The sequence below is a fragment of the Sceloporus occidentalis genome, unplaced genomic scaffold (genome assembly GCF_023333645.1).
Source record: "Sceloporus occidentalis isolate IW3139 unplaced genomic scaffold, rSceOcc1.0.p SCAF_10, whole genome shotgun sequence".
Lineage (NCBI taxonomy): Eukaryota > Metazoa > Chordata > Lepidosauria > Squamata > Phrynosomatidae > Sceloporus > Sceloporus occidentalis.
In genome coordinates, this window is record NW_028316990.1 from 27,480,907 (window position 1) to 27,496,850 (window position 15,944).

The following is a 15,944-nucleotide window of genomic DNA, read 5'->3' on the forward strand; positions in this document are numbered from 1 at the left end:
TTACATCACTTGAAAGGATGTTCTTGGAGGAAGCTTTTTTCTGCTGCCCCAGAGAAAGGGGCACAAACACAGAGCAATGGCTTCAAAGTACAGGAAAAGAGGTTCCACCTCAGCATTAGAAAGACAGTGGAAGTCTCCTCCTTTGGGAGTCTTTCAGCAGAGGCTGGAGGGTCAGGGATGTTTTGGTTGTGAGTTCCTGCATGGCAAGAGGCTGGACTGCATGGGATTCTATGGTTTTCTCCATCAGTCCTGATAACATATCAATGTTTTCCTCACACTGGGAAAAACAATGTGCACCTTCTGCTTCCTAAACATAACACACAAAAGTGAGCAGGTACACAACCCGTTGCTTAACCCTTTGCCTCCTTTGCAGTTGTTTAGGACAATTATTCACCACTTTAGTTTGCTTAGCTGTTTCATAACAGTCTTGTGCCAGGATCCAACTGGACTTTGCTACTACAGGAGCGTCGCAGAATCTGGCGTAAAGGGGGCAGCAGCAGCAGCAACAACAACAACAACGGGTGTCCTGGCGGGGAAAGGCGCCATGAAGGAAGGAGGAGGAGGAAGCTGGCTGTGTGCTGCTAACAGGGGAAAGGAGTCCGCTGCTTTGTGGGTGAGTGCCTCAGAGGCGGCATCCACACTGTCATATAGCCCCAGTTGAGCCCACTTTAAATGCCCCCCTTGGCTCAAGGCTATGGAATTCTGGGAGTTGGAGTTTGTTGTGGGCCCAGGATTCCTAGATGTTGGCTGAGGGGACTGGGGCTTCATAGAAACCTAGAGTTGAAAGAGAGACCCCAAAAAAGGGCCTTCCTGTCCAACCCCATTCTTCTTCTGCCATGCAGGAACTCTCAGTCATAGCATCCCTATTGACATGATATGGCCATCCAGCCTCTGTTTAAAGCCCTCTAAGGAAGGAGACGCTGTCCTTCTTAGAGTAGACTCATAGAATCATATTGGAAGGTACCCCAAGAAGGGCCCTGATCCAGTCCATCCCCATTCTGCCATGCAGGAACTCTCAGTCAAAGCATCCCTATTGACATGATATGGCCATCCAGCCTCTGTTTAAAGACCTCTAAGGAAGGAGACGCTGTCCTTCTTAGAGTAGACTCATCGAATTGTAGAGCTGGAAAAGACCACAAGAAGGGCCCTGATCCAGTCCAACCCCCTTCTTCTGCCATGCAGGAACTCTCACCAAACTGCAAATCCCAGGATTCCACAGGAAGGAGTCCTGACAGTTAAAGTGGTACCAAACGTATTTACTTCTGCAATGTGCTTGTTGCTGCCATTAAATCCATTCTGAAATGGAAAACGGGCACAAGAAGGCAAAGACCGCCAAGGGATTTAAACTTCCCTGCTGATTTGAGTGGTTTGAGTGTTGGATTACGACTCTGGGGACTAGAGTTTGCTTCCCACCTTGACCATGAAACCCACTGGGTACCCTTGGGCCAGTTACACTCTCTCAGCCTCAGAGAATGGCAGTGGCAAACTTCCTCTGAGCCAACTTGCCAGGAAAACCCAGTGATAGGTTTGCCTTAGGGTTGCCATACGTCCATAAGGCACACAACAACTGATCTCTCTCACTCTAGCCATAAACTTTGGCCCTGCATATATTTTGGACATCAGTCCTAAGGATCCTCAGCAATACTAGGGGATTGTGAGAGTTGCAATGTACTCCTGGGGCAATAGCAGAAATTCGAAAGGCTGGGAGAAGTGCTGCCAGTCAGAATAGACAATCCTGGGCTGGATGGACAAAGAGACTTTCCTGGTGGAAGCCTTTTTCTGTCCTCTTTTTCTGTCCCTCTTCAGCAGGGGTAGGCAACCTTTTTGAGCCAGGTGCCGGGTTGGTGTCCCCCAGACAACCGGGGGGGGGGGGGAGCCAAAAAATAAATAATTAAATAATGTAGGACAACATTTTCAAATGTAGGACAACTTTTTTTAAATGGAGGACATGCAAAAACATTTGATGATTTTTAAAAAATGTTAATAGAAATGCATGTTTCTTAGGCATGATCAAAATGGAGGACATTTGGGCATTATTCCTAGACAGATGGTAGCAATGTACTTTCCTTTCTGGCCAACCTCCCTCCCTCCATTCCAAACAGCACATTTGGGCATTGAACATGGCTTTACTTAAGATGGCCTCTTGCATATTTCAGAGGCTTATTACATAACCAAACTCTTTGGGTTTCACACTGAACATGGGTTCACATGGCTATGCATATTGAACGTGTCAAGGTGGTTTCACCGTTCTTGCACCAAGTGTACTTCTCAAAAGGGTCTACTTGGTCAAGGGACTTTGGTTTTTCTTCACTGCGCATGAGTTTGTAAAAATCACAGCAATTTACATTGGCCTTGCCTCAGAGGCTTGCTGATATCAATATCACCATTAAAGAACCAAAAACACACAGAAAAGGCACTTTGAAAAGTCACACTCTCTTGGCTTCAGAAACAGTGCGTGCATGCCTCTCAAGCTGACTCATATCATCATCATCACCACCACCACACTATCACTGTCAAAACAAGGGAGACTTGTTAGCATTAAAAGCACCCAAAACACACTCTCTCGGCTTAAGAAACAGTGCCTGCATGCCTCTCAAGCTAACTTATATTATCATCATCATCATCATCATCACACTATCGCTGTCAAAGCAAGGGAGACTTGTTAGCATTAAAAGCACCCAAAACACACTTTGGAAAGTGACAGTCTCTTGGCTTCTGAAACAGTGTCTGCATGCCTCTCAAGCTCAAACTCTCATCATCATCATCATCACCACACTATCATTGTCAAACCAAGGGAGACTTGTTAGCATTAAAAGCACCTTGAGGCCTCTGGCCAGTGGCCACTCACCACCTCTTCCTTCCTCCTCTTCCTCCTCCTCCAGCTCCCCCCTCTTCTTCCTCCTCCTCCTTCTGCTCCCCCTCCTCCTCTTCCTCCTCTTCTTTCTTCTCCTCCTCCCCCTCCTCCTCTTCCTCCTCCCCCCTCCTCCATGCGCTGCGCGGCCTGGGGGTGGGGCGGAGGAGGCAGAGAAGCAGGAGGTGGGCGGTGCGCGGCCACGCGGGGAGGGCGGCGCGGGGCCGCACAGGGAGGTGGGGAGGGTGGCACGGGGCTTCCCCCTTTGCCTCCTCTGCCCCAGGCTGCACGGCCCTCCTCTTCCTCCTCCTCGCAGTGGAGGAGGAGGTGGCGGCGGCAGGACCGGGCTGGGGCCGGTCCTGCCGCCTCCGTGGGCCGCATCCGGCCCGCAGGCCGGGGGTTGCCGGCCCCTGCTCTTCAGCTTTAACATCTGTCCCTGTCTTGTTTGCAGGATTGGAACCAGACATGGTATACAGATACTCCAAGTCTGACTACCTGCTTTCAATCTACTGTCCTGATTTGGATCCCTTGCATCTGCCTTTGGATCTCTTTCCCCTTCTATTACCTTTATCTTCAGAAGAATACCAGAGGTTATATCAGGATGTCTGCTGTCTTCAAAGCAAAAATGGCAAGTCGTTTTCTGCAGTGGGGGCTTTTAAACAGGTTTAAATAGCAATGTAAGACACTACCCTTCTTCAGAGTCAGACCATGTCACCCTCAATATTATTGTAGCGGGTGAACCCCAAATCCATGAACCCGAAGGCCCGTGACCTGCCGGTGGACAAGCAGAGTCAAAGAGACCGAACTGGCTAGGATAAAAAAATGCTTTATTCTCTTGGCCAAGGGCAGCAGCATGCACACACACAGCAAGGTGGGTGTTATCAAAAACTGCAGCGCCGAGGACCTCTTGCCATCTTTTATGCCCTTCTAACTCTACTTTTCCTAGCGTAAGCCAATCACAAAAGCGAAACAGCATTATGTCCTACATTTTCTTTTTGGCATTACATTTGCTTGGCATTACCTTTGCTTGCTTGCTTGGAATGTACAGAGAGATAACTGTAACATACATACTCGGCTAAGCTAGGCTCTTCAAGGCCGCTGGTTAAACACAGGCCATTGTATTCAGAGCCCTCCAGAGGAAGGAGGGGGTGATTATGTGAGTGTGTTTGCTACTGCCACACACAGAAAGAAAGAGTGGGGGCCAGCATAGCCCATTTGCACTTTACTCTGTAGGCTTAATCTATGGGCCTTCTGTAACTATTGATTCTTTTGCAAAGCAAAGTACAGAAGCAAGAAAGCATTATTATTATTGTGTTCCTCTCATTATCAATTGGGTAACAGCCAGTTCTCCAATATTTTTAATTGGTTTGGGTTTAACTGGGGTTCGTTATATTTATTTCACATAACATTTTAATTGTGCCAGTTCTATAAGCTGCTTTTTCAATGAGAGAAAGGAGGAATTTAAATCAAGCAAGGCTAAAATTGGAGGAAGGGAGTGATTTCAGGTATATGAAGAATTGTACGTTTCCTTAATGACTAGCAACAAGAATAAAACGTTGGGATGAGACAGAATGGAGGGGGTCTGTGCCTTCCTTTGTCCAGACCTTTATGTTACCATGTTTGTCTTCTTTTTTTAAAGTTATATTTTTATTAATTATTTCTAGGTCATGTCACATATCCATATAATACACATTCGACACAAACAAAAGCGAACATATAAATGGATATTCAAACATTTATGGAAACACATCAACAGTAGTTAATAATTTAAAAACCTCTTGATTGCTGAAATAATAGCTATAAAGAAATACAGTGGACCCTTGTTTGGTTCCAAGATCCCCCGTGGATAACAAAATCCGTGGAGGCTCAAGTCCCATTAAATATAATGACAGAGCAAAATGGTGTCCCTTATAAAAAATGGAAAATCAAGGTTTGATGTTTGATTTTTTTGTAAACCTTTCTTAAGAAAACAGAAAAATTATGATTCATTTTCCCCACTTTTTTTTTTACATTTCAGTCTTTCTATAAACAACTGGAAAAGAAACTTGGAATGGAAATTGTTAAGAAAGGGCCTGTACAGACAGGCCAAAATAAAGTTGCTTTGGGTCACTTTAGAGATCCGCTGTTTAATTGACACACATATCTTAAGAGGCCAGAAGCAGCGCTAAAATTGCGCTCCAGCCCTTAGGACTGAAGCATGGCTCCGTTGCGGCTTCTGGCCTCTTAGGACGCATGCATCATTTAAACAGCATACCTCCAAGGTGACCCAAAGCAGCTTTATTTTGGCCTGTCTGTACGGGCCCAAAGTTAGATACTTAGGATATCTGTTCCAAAATAACAATGCTAAAAAATGGAAAGGTGCAAAAATCATTTAGAACAGTGGAAAGCTTTGAATCTTTCACTTTTGGGAAGACTTTCAGCTATTAAAATGAATGTTCTTTCAAGTTAATGTACCTTTCCCAAACAATTCCACTAAATATTTCTAGTAAATGGTTTGATCAGTTTAGAAAGGACTGCAAAAATTTGTGTGGCAAAGAAAAAAACCAAGCGTAAGATATAAATCATAGAATCGTAGAGTTGGAAGAGACCACAAGGGCCATCCAGTCCAACCCCTGCCATGCAGGAAATCCCAATCAAAGCATCCCCGACAGATGGCCATCCCAGAAATGTACTTAGTGATGTACAACTGTAAGCTAATTGCCCCCAACAATCTGGGTACTCATTTTAGCGATCTCAGAAGGATTGTTGAAGAACATGGCTTAAACTTTGTTTGGCATGGTTTCCTGTAGTTTAGCAAAATACAAATGCAAAGAACATTTACTAAACATACAAACAGGAAAGCATTTTACAAAATTTGGATTAAATACAAACAAAGATTCTACACCAAAACCCCTCAAAGAGAACTGCAGTAAAATGATGCATATCTCTAACATATATAGGCACAGTACAGACCTCCCAAAAAAGGAGGCCTGTTGGTGCCTTTTTTCCCCTGCAGGGAAGCTGCAGCCACCAAACCGCGGCTTCCCTGTGGAGGAAAAAGAACCCGCAAAAAGAGTGTTCTTTTTGCGCCGCCATTGTGATGTCTGAGTGCGCCAATGGTGCATTCGTGACGTAACAAGTGCGCGCGACATGCAGGTACTATGCATCTGCCTGTATACACCATTGTTACAGCGCTGCGGCGTACTAGGGTTAGGGACTGTGCGGTTGTTTTAGTACCGTGTGTACCGGGCCATAAATAGCAATAGCAAGTACATTTCTATACCAATTATCAGTGCACTTAAGCAGTCCCTAAGCAGTTTACAAAATGTAAGTTAATTGCCCCCAACAAGCTGGGTATTCATTTTAGCAATCTCGGAAGGATGACAGGCTGAGTTGACCTTGATCCCCTGGATGGGATTGAACTCACAACCTTGTGGTTTGTGAGTGAGTGGTTGCAGTACAGGCATTTAACCGCTGTGCCACCACAGGGCTCCTAAAAACTGCTAACAATTTGTGTTGGAAATGTGGTAAATATGTTGGAATATTTTTTTCATATGTGGTGGGATTGTAGCAAAGTAAAAAAATACTGGCTCATGATTTGAGTCAAAATGAAGATAATTTAACAACAACAACAACAACAAAAACACCCTTGAGCCCTGGTTTTTTCTTACTTGGATTATTTAACTTTGAAACCAAAATTAAGAAAGATATTAAAACTTCTCTTGGTTAAGTGTTAGAAAACACCAAACATTCTTATGGAGGAGGAGTGGATTGAAAAACTTGTGGACGTAGCAAAAATGGACATAATGACATACATACTTGAAGATAAAACCAATAGTAAATTTGCTAAAGATTTGGATAAATTTCAGTACTACTTGAAACAAAGATTCGATAACTTGATGATATCTTCATTCAGTGAATTAAGAAATGATTTATAGTTTCCATGGGAGGGAAGAATATGTACCACAAATATTCATGTTACCATGTTCTTCTGAACAATATGTTCATCTTGTTTCTAGGTTCTTGGCTTTGTTTTCTTAGTGATGTATTTCTCAAGTACAGTCCACATTCTCTGGGAAGCAAACCAAGGAATTCAGCAGGGTGCAGGAGTCATCATCAGCCCTGCTTTACAGCTGTTCACTATGGTAATTCCAACATTTGCTTAGTTTTCTATTGCATCTCCTCCCCCCCCCCCCCCGCCTTTCCTGGGCACTTAGAATCAGCCAGTCCTATTTCTAGGCAGGGAAATCCCAGTAACAGAGTCTTAACAATCCAAAGTGATTACCAGTAAAATCACACACAGTTAGTTATATCCATTCCAGGAGGGCTGCCGCCGCCGCCACCACCACACTGGAACTTTGCCTCTCTCCAACAGCAGCAAATGTTACAGCTGGAAAGCAGTTTGGAGGATTCTCCAGAGTAGGGTGGTGGTGACACTGGGAGAGCCACTTTTCACCAGTGGTTGAAGGAGGGACTGGAGCACATTTGGATTGAGTATGGATTCTAGTGTTTAATAGAAGACTTGAGGTTATCACCTTTTGGCCCTCCAAATGTTTTGGTGTTTAGCCACCAAAAAGCCCCATCCAGGATAACCAGAGGCAAGCAATTCGGGAAGACTGAAGGCTGAGAAGCTCTTGTTCTCTGCTGCCCCGATCTAATGGTTAAGAGGGTAGATTTCAACTGAATGTTAGGAGCAATTTCTTGGGGCTGAGTTAGTTCAATAATGAAAGCGATAGCCTAGACAGGTACTGGGCTATCCTTTGTTGGTGGTTTTCAAACAGAGGCTGGGCAGTCATTTATTAAGAATTCTCTTGCTCTGATTTTCCTATATGAAGCTGGAGGTTTATTATTTGTTTGTCTGTTTGTTTGTATTTATACCTCACTCTTTAGAACAACTTGTTACAGTTCCCTGCCCTCAGGCTTACAGTCTAAAAAGACGTGACACAAAACCATAAAGGAATGGCAGTGGAGAAGAGGATCAAATCCTGCAGACACTACCAGTTCTTCTGCCCCTCTGAGGCCACGACTATGACAGATGGAATGGAAGGAGGGTTTTTCTTCTGTTTCTGGCATCCAAGTTTGCCTGGATGGCTTACAAGACATGCTCCAACTCTGTGATTCTAAGTGGTGATGCAAGTGATTTGTGGTATCTTCTCCACTGTTTTGCTTGCAACAGCCCCATTTGGCTGCCTGTCATGGCCAGCCAAGATCAGCTCTCAGAGGATGAGCCTCCTCCAGAGCAAGAGCTGATTGAGGCTACACCAGGTGGCAATCCTGCTCTGCCAGGTCCCAGCTGTGCTCTCCCAGCCCCAGAGGAGGAGGCCCAACCAGGTCCTAGTGCTAGAGAGGGGCCTCCTATGGTACAACAGCCTAGTGGTGACTCTGGGGAGGAAGCTTGCCTGGAGGTGCCTATGTTCAAAGAGAGAAGGGCTGAGAGTGCTTGCAGGCACAGATCCAAGAGGATTGCAGAGAGGCAATTAGCCAACCAGCCTCAGGTGGCACAGGGGAGAGTTTCCCTTACTTAAACTGTTGAGAGACCTTCACTGTTTGCCAGAGTTTATTGCATGATCCCTTGGCGTGATTGCTTCTAGCACTGGCTTCTTGTATCTTGATTCCTTGTTGCTTTGACCTTGGACCGGACCCTTGTTATCTTCTGGCTGCTTTGACCTCGGACTGCTTTGACCCCTCTGACTCCCAGTATCCTGACTTTGGCTTGGTTTTCGGTTTGCTTTGTCTTCTGGTATCCTGACCTTGGCTTGACTTCTCAGACTGCTTTCACGCTGAATCCTTGCAAGGTCTGTGTTTTGCATCCACTTGCTTGGCTGAGCCATTCTATCAGCGTGTGTGTGTGAGTGCTGGCCGCAGTCCAGGACACTGCCACAGCAGCAGTGCCTTAATGTTGCTCACTTTTATTACTTGAATTTTCTTTCTTTTTTTCAGTTGTAAAGCTGCTACTTAGTCTGACCACATTTTGTATTATATATTTTTGTCTTACTTTCCTGTTAGGTCCTGGTTATATTTCTAACCCAGATGGAACGACAGAAAGGTGTCCAATCTTCAGGCATTCTGTTGATGTATTGGTTACTCTCTTTTCTCTCCACTACAGTTTCACTTAGCTCCAAAATACAACATGTTCTGGAAGATGTAAGTCTAGATTGTTGATTGTGTCACATAATTTTGGCGACCTCTCTGTTACAGATGTTAACCTTGATCAATGGGTCAGGTCAGAGCCTTTTCTCCAGCAACAGTGGAAGTGCCCACCTTAGGAGGAGGATTCTAAGAACCAAGTAGAAACAGAAAAGGAGAAATAATTATTAAAGAATTCCACTCTTAATATAGAACAGCTTGATCCTCACTGAACTATTCTAGAAGAGCAAAGGTAATAGGCAGCTGTGTTTCAGTATGTTCTCCATGAAGAGAGAGAGAGCAAGTATACATTTATTTATTTATTTATTATGGTATTTATAGCCCGCCCTTCAGCCCTAAAGGCTATCAGAGCAGCTTGCAATTATTATTATTTTTTATAAGATGGTTCCCTGCCCTCAGGATTAAAATCTAAAAAGACACGACACAAAAGGAGAAGGGAATGGTAGTGGGGAAGGGGATCAGGTCCAGCAGTTCTTCTCTCCTTCTGAGGCCTGGATCAAGGCAGATGGACTGGAGGGAGGGCTCGGCTTCTTAATCTAGGCCAGGCCTGATGGAGCTGGGTCTGCATCTCTCCCTCCATGGCCAGATGGCACCGGATGGACTGGAGTAGGGCTCTACGTCTTAGAAGGCACTTGGAAGGCAGAGGTCCAAACAGCAGCTTCTTCTTCCCTCTGGCCCCAGATAGTCACTGTGGTCCTCTCATTCTCTCTGCTGGGGTGTTTTGCAGCAAAGCCCTGTCAGATCCTGGTTTTATAGTCCTAGCAGGCAAAATAGCTGCGAGTGATGACAAACGCGGTGCCTACTGAGTTAGGGCCTCAGTCCTGAAGAGAGAGGAATCCATTTGGAAGACAGAGGTCCAAGTACCAGTAGAACCAGCAGCTTCTTCCGCCCCCTGAACTCCTGATAGTCACTGTGATCCTCCTTCTCTCTCTGCTGGGGTGTTTTACACACTTCTCTCACTAAGGCCGGTTACAGACCGGCACTTGGGACGTCCGCAGGACGTCCCATTTTAAAAAAGGGGCATCTCTTATAGACGCCCCTGGCTCTAATACGGACTCTGTCCATACAATATGGCGCCGGCCGTTCCACACGGCCGGCGCCATCTTTACGTATTGGATGCTGTGCGTCCGAACGTGTTGCGGTGCTAATGACGTTGCGAGTGCGCCAGCGGCGCCTCGTGACGTCATTAGGGCGCCGCAGAAAGAAGCTCCATTTTGGAGCTTCTTTTTTGCTCCGCAAGGGAGCCGCGCGGTGTGGCTGCGACGACTCCCTTACGGAGCAAACGGCGGCGGCAGCGGCAGACCGCCTCAAAGCGGCGGTCTATAACCCGCCTAAGAGCCCACAGCAGTGGCAGTTGAGATTTTTTTATAGGAAGCCAGATCTTGCAAAAAGGACCAAAGAGAGAAGCAAGTGGAATTAAATGGGGAGTTTTTCTGATTGAAAGCAAAGGCTTGGAAAACGGTCTGGAGGGGGAAGGAATTGGTGTTCAGTGGAGATTGGGGCATTAGGCTTGCTTGCTTTAGGACCTTTCTAAGCATTACTGATGTATTGACCCTTCTACAAGGGTCAATTTTGGGGCATAAATGTCTCGACTCATAGTCAAGTATATACGGTATGTGCATAATATCATGAATTATTTACTTTTGCAGGGTTTTGGAAGAGATCCCTTCCATAATGTTACCTCATATGTTTATTTCACCTTGGTCTTGTTGGAACTTGTGCTCTGCTGCATCGTAGATCAGCCTCCGTTCTTCTTTAAAGTTGCCATTGACACTGTAAGAATTTGACTTGTTTGATATTCATTTAGAGATTCTTTAATGTTTTCTTTAGAATTCCAGCTCCCCCTTCCCCTCCCCCCCTTTCTTCTTCTTCTTCTTATACATTTCCAGTCCTTACTGCTCCTGGTAAAAGAGTTGATGTCCTCATCCTCTCAGCCAAGCTAAAATAATGGATAATAAAGTATAAATGTGTTATTTCTCAAATTCCTAATGATCTTAAATTACATATAACAACGCAATTATAATGCTGTGGATATTGCTGGACTTCAACTCCCATCAGGCCAAGCCAACATAGCCAGTGGTGAGGTATGCTGGGAATTTCAGCAATTCTCTAGAGGACCACAGATTCCCCCTGGACTTTCTATTTGCTAGTTTGTTGTGCTGCTTTTCTAATGGTTTACTTTTTAAAAACTAGTTTTAATTTTTAATCATTTAATCATCTTTTAACTTTTGTATTTTGTGAATATTAAGTATGTGTTTTTATCCTTGAGTCCCAAACTGGGCAAAAGGTAGGATGATGATATTATTATTATTATTATTATTATTATTATTATTATTTGTTAATAATCACTGACACACATATGAACTATTTTAGGACTGAGTTTTGGCTTTTCACAATGAATTGTAAAAATTTGTAAATGGAGTTTTGTGATAAGCCTAATATGTCCTCAACCCAGATGTAGGGGAATTGCATATAGATTTTGCTGTTTGTAGTAAAATATGCAAATGTTCTACAATTTTATATAAAATCCCAGAAGTTCAGTGAATTTGTATTGATGACTAGTATAACTTATGAACATATGAAGTTGCTGTTGGCCATCTAGCCTAGTACTGCAGCAGCATTCCAGAGTACCAAGAGAGGAGTTTCCTCAGCCAAACTTGGAGAGACTGGAGACTGATATTAGTCAGCAGCAGGACATAATAGCTAGTCAAAGAAAAAACCTCCAAAAAAAAAAAAAAGTGTACCCCTGGTAAAGGAAATTCAAAAGGGCTCATGGAGATCAATTCCAGCATCTAGCACCATAGAAAATCAAATAAGACTGATCTGACATGGAAGGGCTGAGAAGATCCATCAAGCCATCATGGCATTCTTGTAGTTGGCTGAGCTAGCAGAAGCATTGCTGCCCATCCTTTTAAACAGAAGACAGACTGCATTATAAATTTAATAAGATTTGAGAGAGGAAGATCTTCTACAGTATTATTCTACTGACACTAAAGAGGGACTGTGATTATTAACTGAGGATTTAAGTTAAAGAGATTGTGACTAATTTGAGAAAGAAGTTGAGAAATAAATTAATACACCTAAACAATTAACCAGGGAAAAAAATGATGTGAAAAAGTGAAGCTGAAATTAGCGAAGTGACTTTGAACTTTTAAACTGAAAGGGAATAAAAGATGTGTGAGAGAGATGGAGATGGTGAGATGTTGATTCGCTAGAGGAGGTGAAGGAGAAAAGTGATCATCAAAAGAAGGCTCCGAAAGAAGAACCAGAAGGGGAAGCTGAGGAGAACAGACGAAGCCAGACATATGAAACAGATGACAGTGAAGGAAGGACTGGGGCAAAGACAAAGTGGTTGGTAAAATATGGGATTGTTATATTTGAAGAGTTTAGCAACAGAATACGGTGGTATCAACTATCAGCAAGAAACAACTATATTGATAGAAATGAGACAGAAGAAGATATCTGAAAATAAAGAGCCTATATGAACAACAAAATGAAGAGCTAATTTTGGAAACTAATTCCAGCACTAGCAGAATTTGTAGGACAAACCAAAGAAAGATTTATACCAAGGTGGATTAAATCTTCAGAATTAACTTCTCAACAACAAAAAAAGAAGAATTTACCAAGCGTTATAGTAATATATTTTACAAGAGAGAGAATGGGAGACTGATTTATACCATTAAATTACGAAAAGGATATCATGATTGAGAGAAGAAGGGAATGCAATTTCTTAATGAGACACCTTATGAGAAGGGCATATGATATAGATGGAATATCTTTTATGCACAACTAAAAAAGTTACAAAATAAATACAGCAGCGAAAGCTAAAGAATTTTTGAAAAAACATATAAAGGATTTAGAAAGATTGTATGAAGAAGAAGCTGGAAAACAGCAACATGAATGTAAGAGAGATTCACAACATGAACAAGAAGTAGAGGCTGAAGACTCAGAGGAATAAGAAGAAAGTGACCCAGAGGGAGGACACCCAGATGACAAAGACCAACTGGAATATAGAGAATGGATTTGTTTTGGGATGCAGCATTTTCATTTTCTGATATTTTTCTATTTTTTATTGTAAGATATTGTATTATATGCACATCTCAGATTTATCTTATACTTCAAACTTTTACAGAACCCATGTCCTGAATCCAGAGCCTCTTTTCTTTCCAAAATCACATTTTGGTGGTTTGCAAGGTAAGAAAATATGTCACATGCTTCTTTAAAGGTATTAACGCAAGCTGAAAAAAATTACTTTTTAAATAGAAATACAATCCATCTCCCCATAAAAAGAGTGTGACCAGTTAACCCCCTGTGGGCCTGCTGCTTTTTATGTTGTCTAGGTGCTTAGTGCGGATAACCAGCTCAAAGTCCACACTATTAATCTCCCTATATTGAGAGCTCTGATCCGAATTTGGACTGGGAAGCCTTTAAATCAAAGATAGGAAACATTGTTCGCTCGCATAGGGGGCCAAAGGCAGTTTCACACAAGTTCTTGAGGATGTGTACATTTGAGTGGCAATCAGGGACAAAAGGGTGGAACAAAACATTGTCAAGACCATGTTGCACCCTGCTCTGGAAAAATGACATGGATGTGGTATTTTGTCCCTGCCTGCCACTCAAATGTACACATCCTCAAGAACTTTCTTGAAACTGCCTTTGGTCCCTTATGTTCCCAATCTTTAATTTAAAGGCTTTGAATAGAGGACACCTTCAAATAGAGGACTATCATCTGATCCATCTTGGAATTCGGTGGGATCATCTGGCCCTCCAGCTTTTGTTGGACTGCAACTGAGGCCAACATGGAGAATGTGGGTTATTTATTACTTTATTACTCCTCCCAGAGCCTCTGCAGAGCAGTTCCTGCTACAGAGAGGAAGAGGAGAGAGGTAGCTGGGAAGCCATTGTAAGTGGTGACTGTTTAATTGTTTTTTAAACTCTAGGAAGAGTGTGCTTGTAGTCACATCTTCAGTGAGTCACATCTGTGAGTCACTAGGGGCGGAGCTAGCAGACTAGCTCTTTATTACTCCTCCCAGAGCTGCGGGCCGAAATTTTATTTCCATTTTTATTTCATCTTTTTTCATCTGAGGAAATCTACAGCAGAGGCAGAATTGATTGAGCTCACTGCCACAAATTGTTGAAACATCAGGGGCTTAACGTTGGTGTTTTCTGGAGGATTTTTTTTTCCAGGAGGAAGCCCACAGGTCCTGTTCCAGTAATTTCCTAAGACTTTTCAGTATGGACAGTGACGGAACCACGGCAGTCACCTGCAACACTTCTGGGATGTTTGTCTTCTTGCCTACAGAACTGGAGAACTTCATATGCCCCAAGTGCAAGTTGGTAGCTCTCTTGGAGGAGAAAATGCAGCAGTTGGAGTCCAGAGTAGCTACACTTCAGCATATTAGGGAGCAGGAGGATTTCCTGGACACAACAGAACTAACAATCCTGGACGAATACCACACAGAGGAAGATGCTGGAGCCGAGGAGGTCACTTCACATACACAGGAGGCAGACAGCTGGAGGAATGTCACACAGAGAAGTAGGCCAAGAAGGGATTGTTCGGGGAGCTTGCAGCTAGAGAATCAATTCGAAGCTCTTTCCCTTATCAAGGAGGATGAAGAACAGCAGCATGGACAGATTTCAGGGACAGAGCAGGCAAGCCTGAGAGACCCACCCAAGGGAACAGCCGCTGCTAACCCTCATAGGAGGCGTGTGGTCATAGTGGGGGACTCCTTGCTGAGAGGTACAGAAGCAGTGATTTGTAGGCCTGACAAGATGTCTCGAGAGGTGTGTTGTCTCCCAGGGGCAAAGATCTGTGATGTGACAGAGAGGCTGACAAGACTGGTCAAGCCTACTGACCCCTTCCTTTTGGTCCACGTGGGAACCAATGATACTGCAAGACACAGCCTGCAGAACATCAAAAGGGATTACGAGGCGCTTGGTAGGAAGCTGAAAGGAATGGATGTACAGGTTGTCATCTCGTCTCTTCTGCCAGTTGAAGGGCACGGTACAGGAAGGGAGAGGAAAATAGCGGATGTGAACAACTGGCTTTGCAGATGGTGCCGCCGAGAACGATTTGGATTCTTTGATCATGGGCTGCGGTTCCATGAGGAGGGACTTCTTGCAATGGACGGGTTGCATCTCACGCCAGTTGGAAGAAATGTTTTTGCCAACAGTCTCAAGAACTTGATCAGGAGGGCTTTAAACTGAGTTCCGTGGGGAAGGGAGACAATATTAAGGAAGGTGAAAGGGCTGGAGAAAATAGTCAAACAGACATAGAGGAAACAAGAAAAAAAGTGCAAGGACACAACAGTGGGAGGCAAATAAACTTGCACAAGCAACAAGTAAATGGGACCCATGGTCTGCGATGCCTCTACACTAATGCACAGAGCATGGTAAATAAGCAAGATGAACTTGAACTCCTAGTACAGCAAAGCAAATATGATATAATAGGCATCACTGAAACCTGGTGGGATGAGTCTCATGATTGGAATGTGGAAATAGAGGGGTATAACCTTTTTAAGAGAAATAGGCCAAACAGGAAAGGAGGAGGAATAGCACTATATGTCAGAGATATTTACACCAGTGAAGAGATCCAGGACATCAATCATGGAAGCCAGGTGGAGAGCATCTGGATAAGAATCAAAGGGGAGGGAAACAACAAGGATGTTACAGTGGGAGTCTACTACAGACCCCCAAGTCAGACTGAGGAATTGGATGATATCTTTCTAGAACAGATGTCCACGCAGTCAGAAAAGAGAGATGTAGTAGTGATGGGCGACTTCAACTACCCTGATATTTGCTGGAAGTCAAACTCAGCCAAATCCACAAGGTATAGCAAATTCCTCACTTGCCTAGAAGACTATTTCATGGTCCAAAAGGTGGAAGAGGCAACAAGGGGGTCAGCTATTTTGGATCTGATCCTAACCAACAAGGATAACTTGGTTAATGGGGTGCAAGTGGTGGGATC

General features: G+C 43.8%; 1 protein-coding gene across 5 annotated transcripts in view; it reads left to right on the forward strand.

The window, feature by feature from the left end:
- The first annotated feature begins 53 nt into the window (after positions 1 to 53).
- Positions 54 to 15,944, forward strand: part of ABCC6 (ATP binding cassette subfamily C member 6) — a 66,377-nt gene continuing 50,486 nt past the window's right edge. For 2 of the 5 annotated variants that reach the window (XM_089476791.1, XM_089476793.1), the window contains exons 1-6: positions 59 to 613; positions 3,303 to 3,479; positions 6,850 to 6,975; positions 8,837 to 8,974; positions 10,627 to 10,752; positions 13,110 to 13,171. In XM_089476791.1, coding sequence (XP_089332917.1) covers positions 290 to 613; positions 3,303 to 3,479; positions 6,850 to 6,975; positions 8,837 to 8,974; positions 10,627 to 10,752; positions 13,110 to 13,171 — 953 coding nt within the window. In that variant the 5' untranslated portion in view covers positions 59 to 289. Of the gene's footprint in view, positions 614 to 3,302; positions 3,480 to 6,849; positions 6,976 to 8,836; positions 8,975 to 10,626; positions 10,753 to 13,109; positions 13,172 to 15,944 lie in introns of those variants that run through there. The other 3 variants (XM_089476794.1, XM_089476792.1, XM_089476795.1) reach the window with 3 other exon arrangements.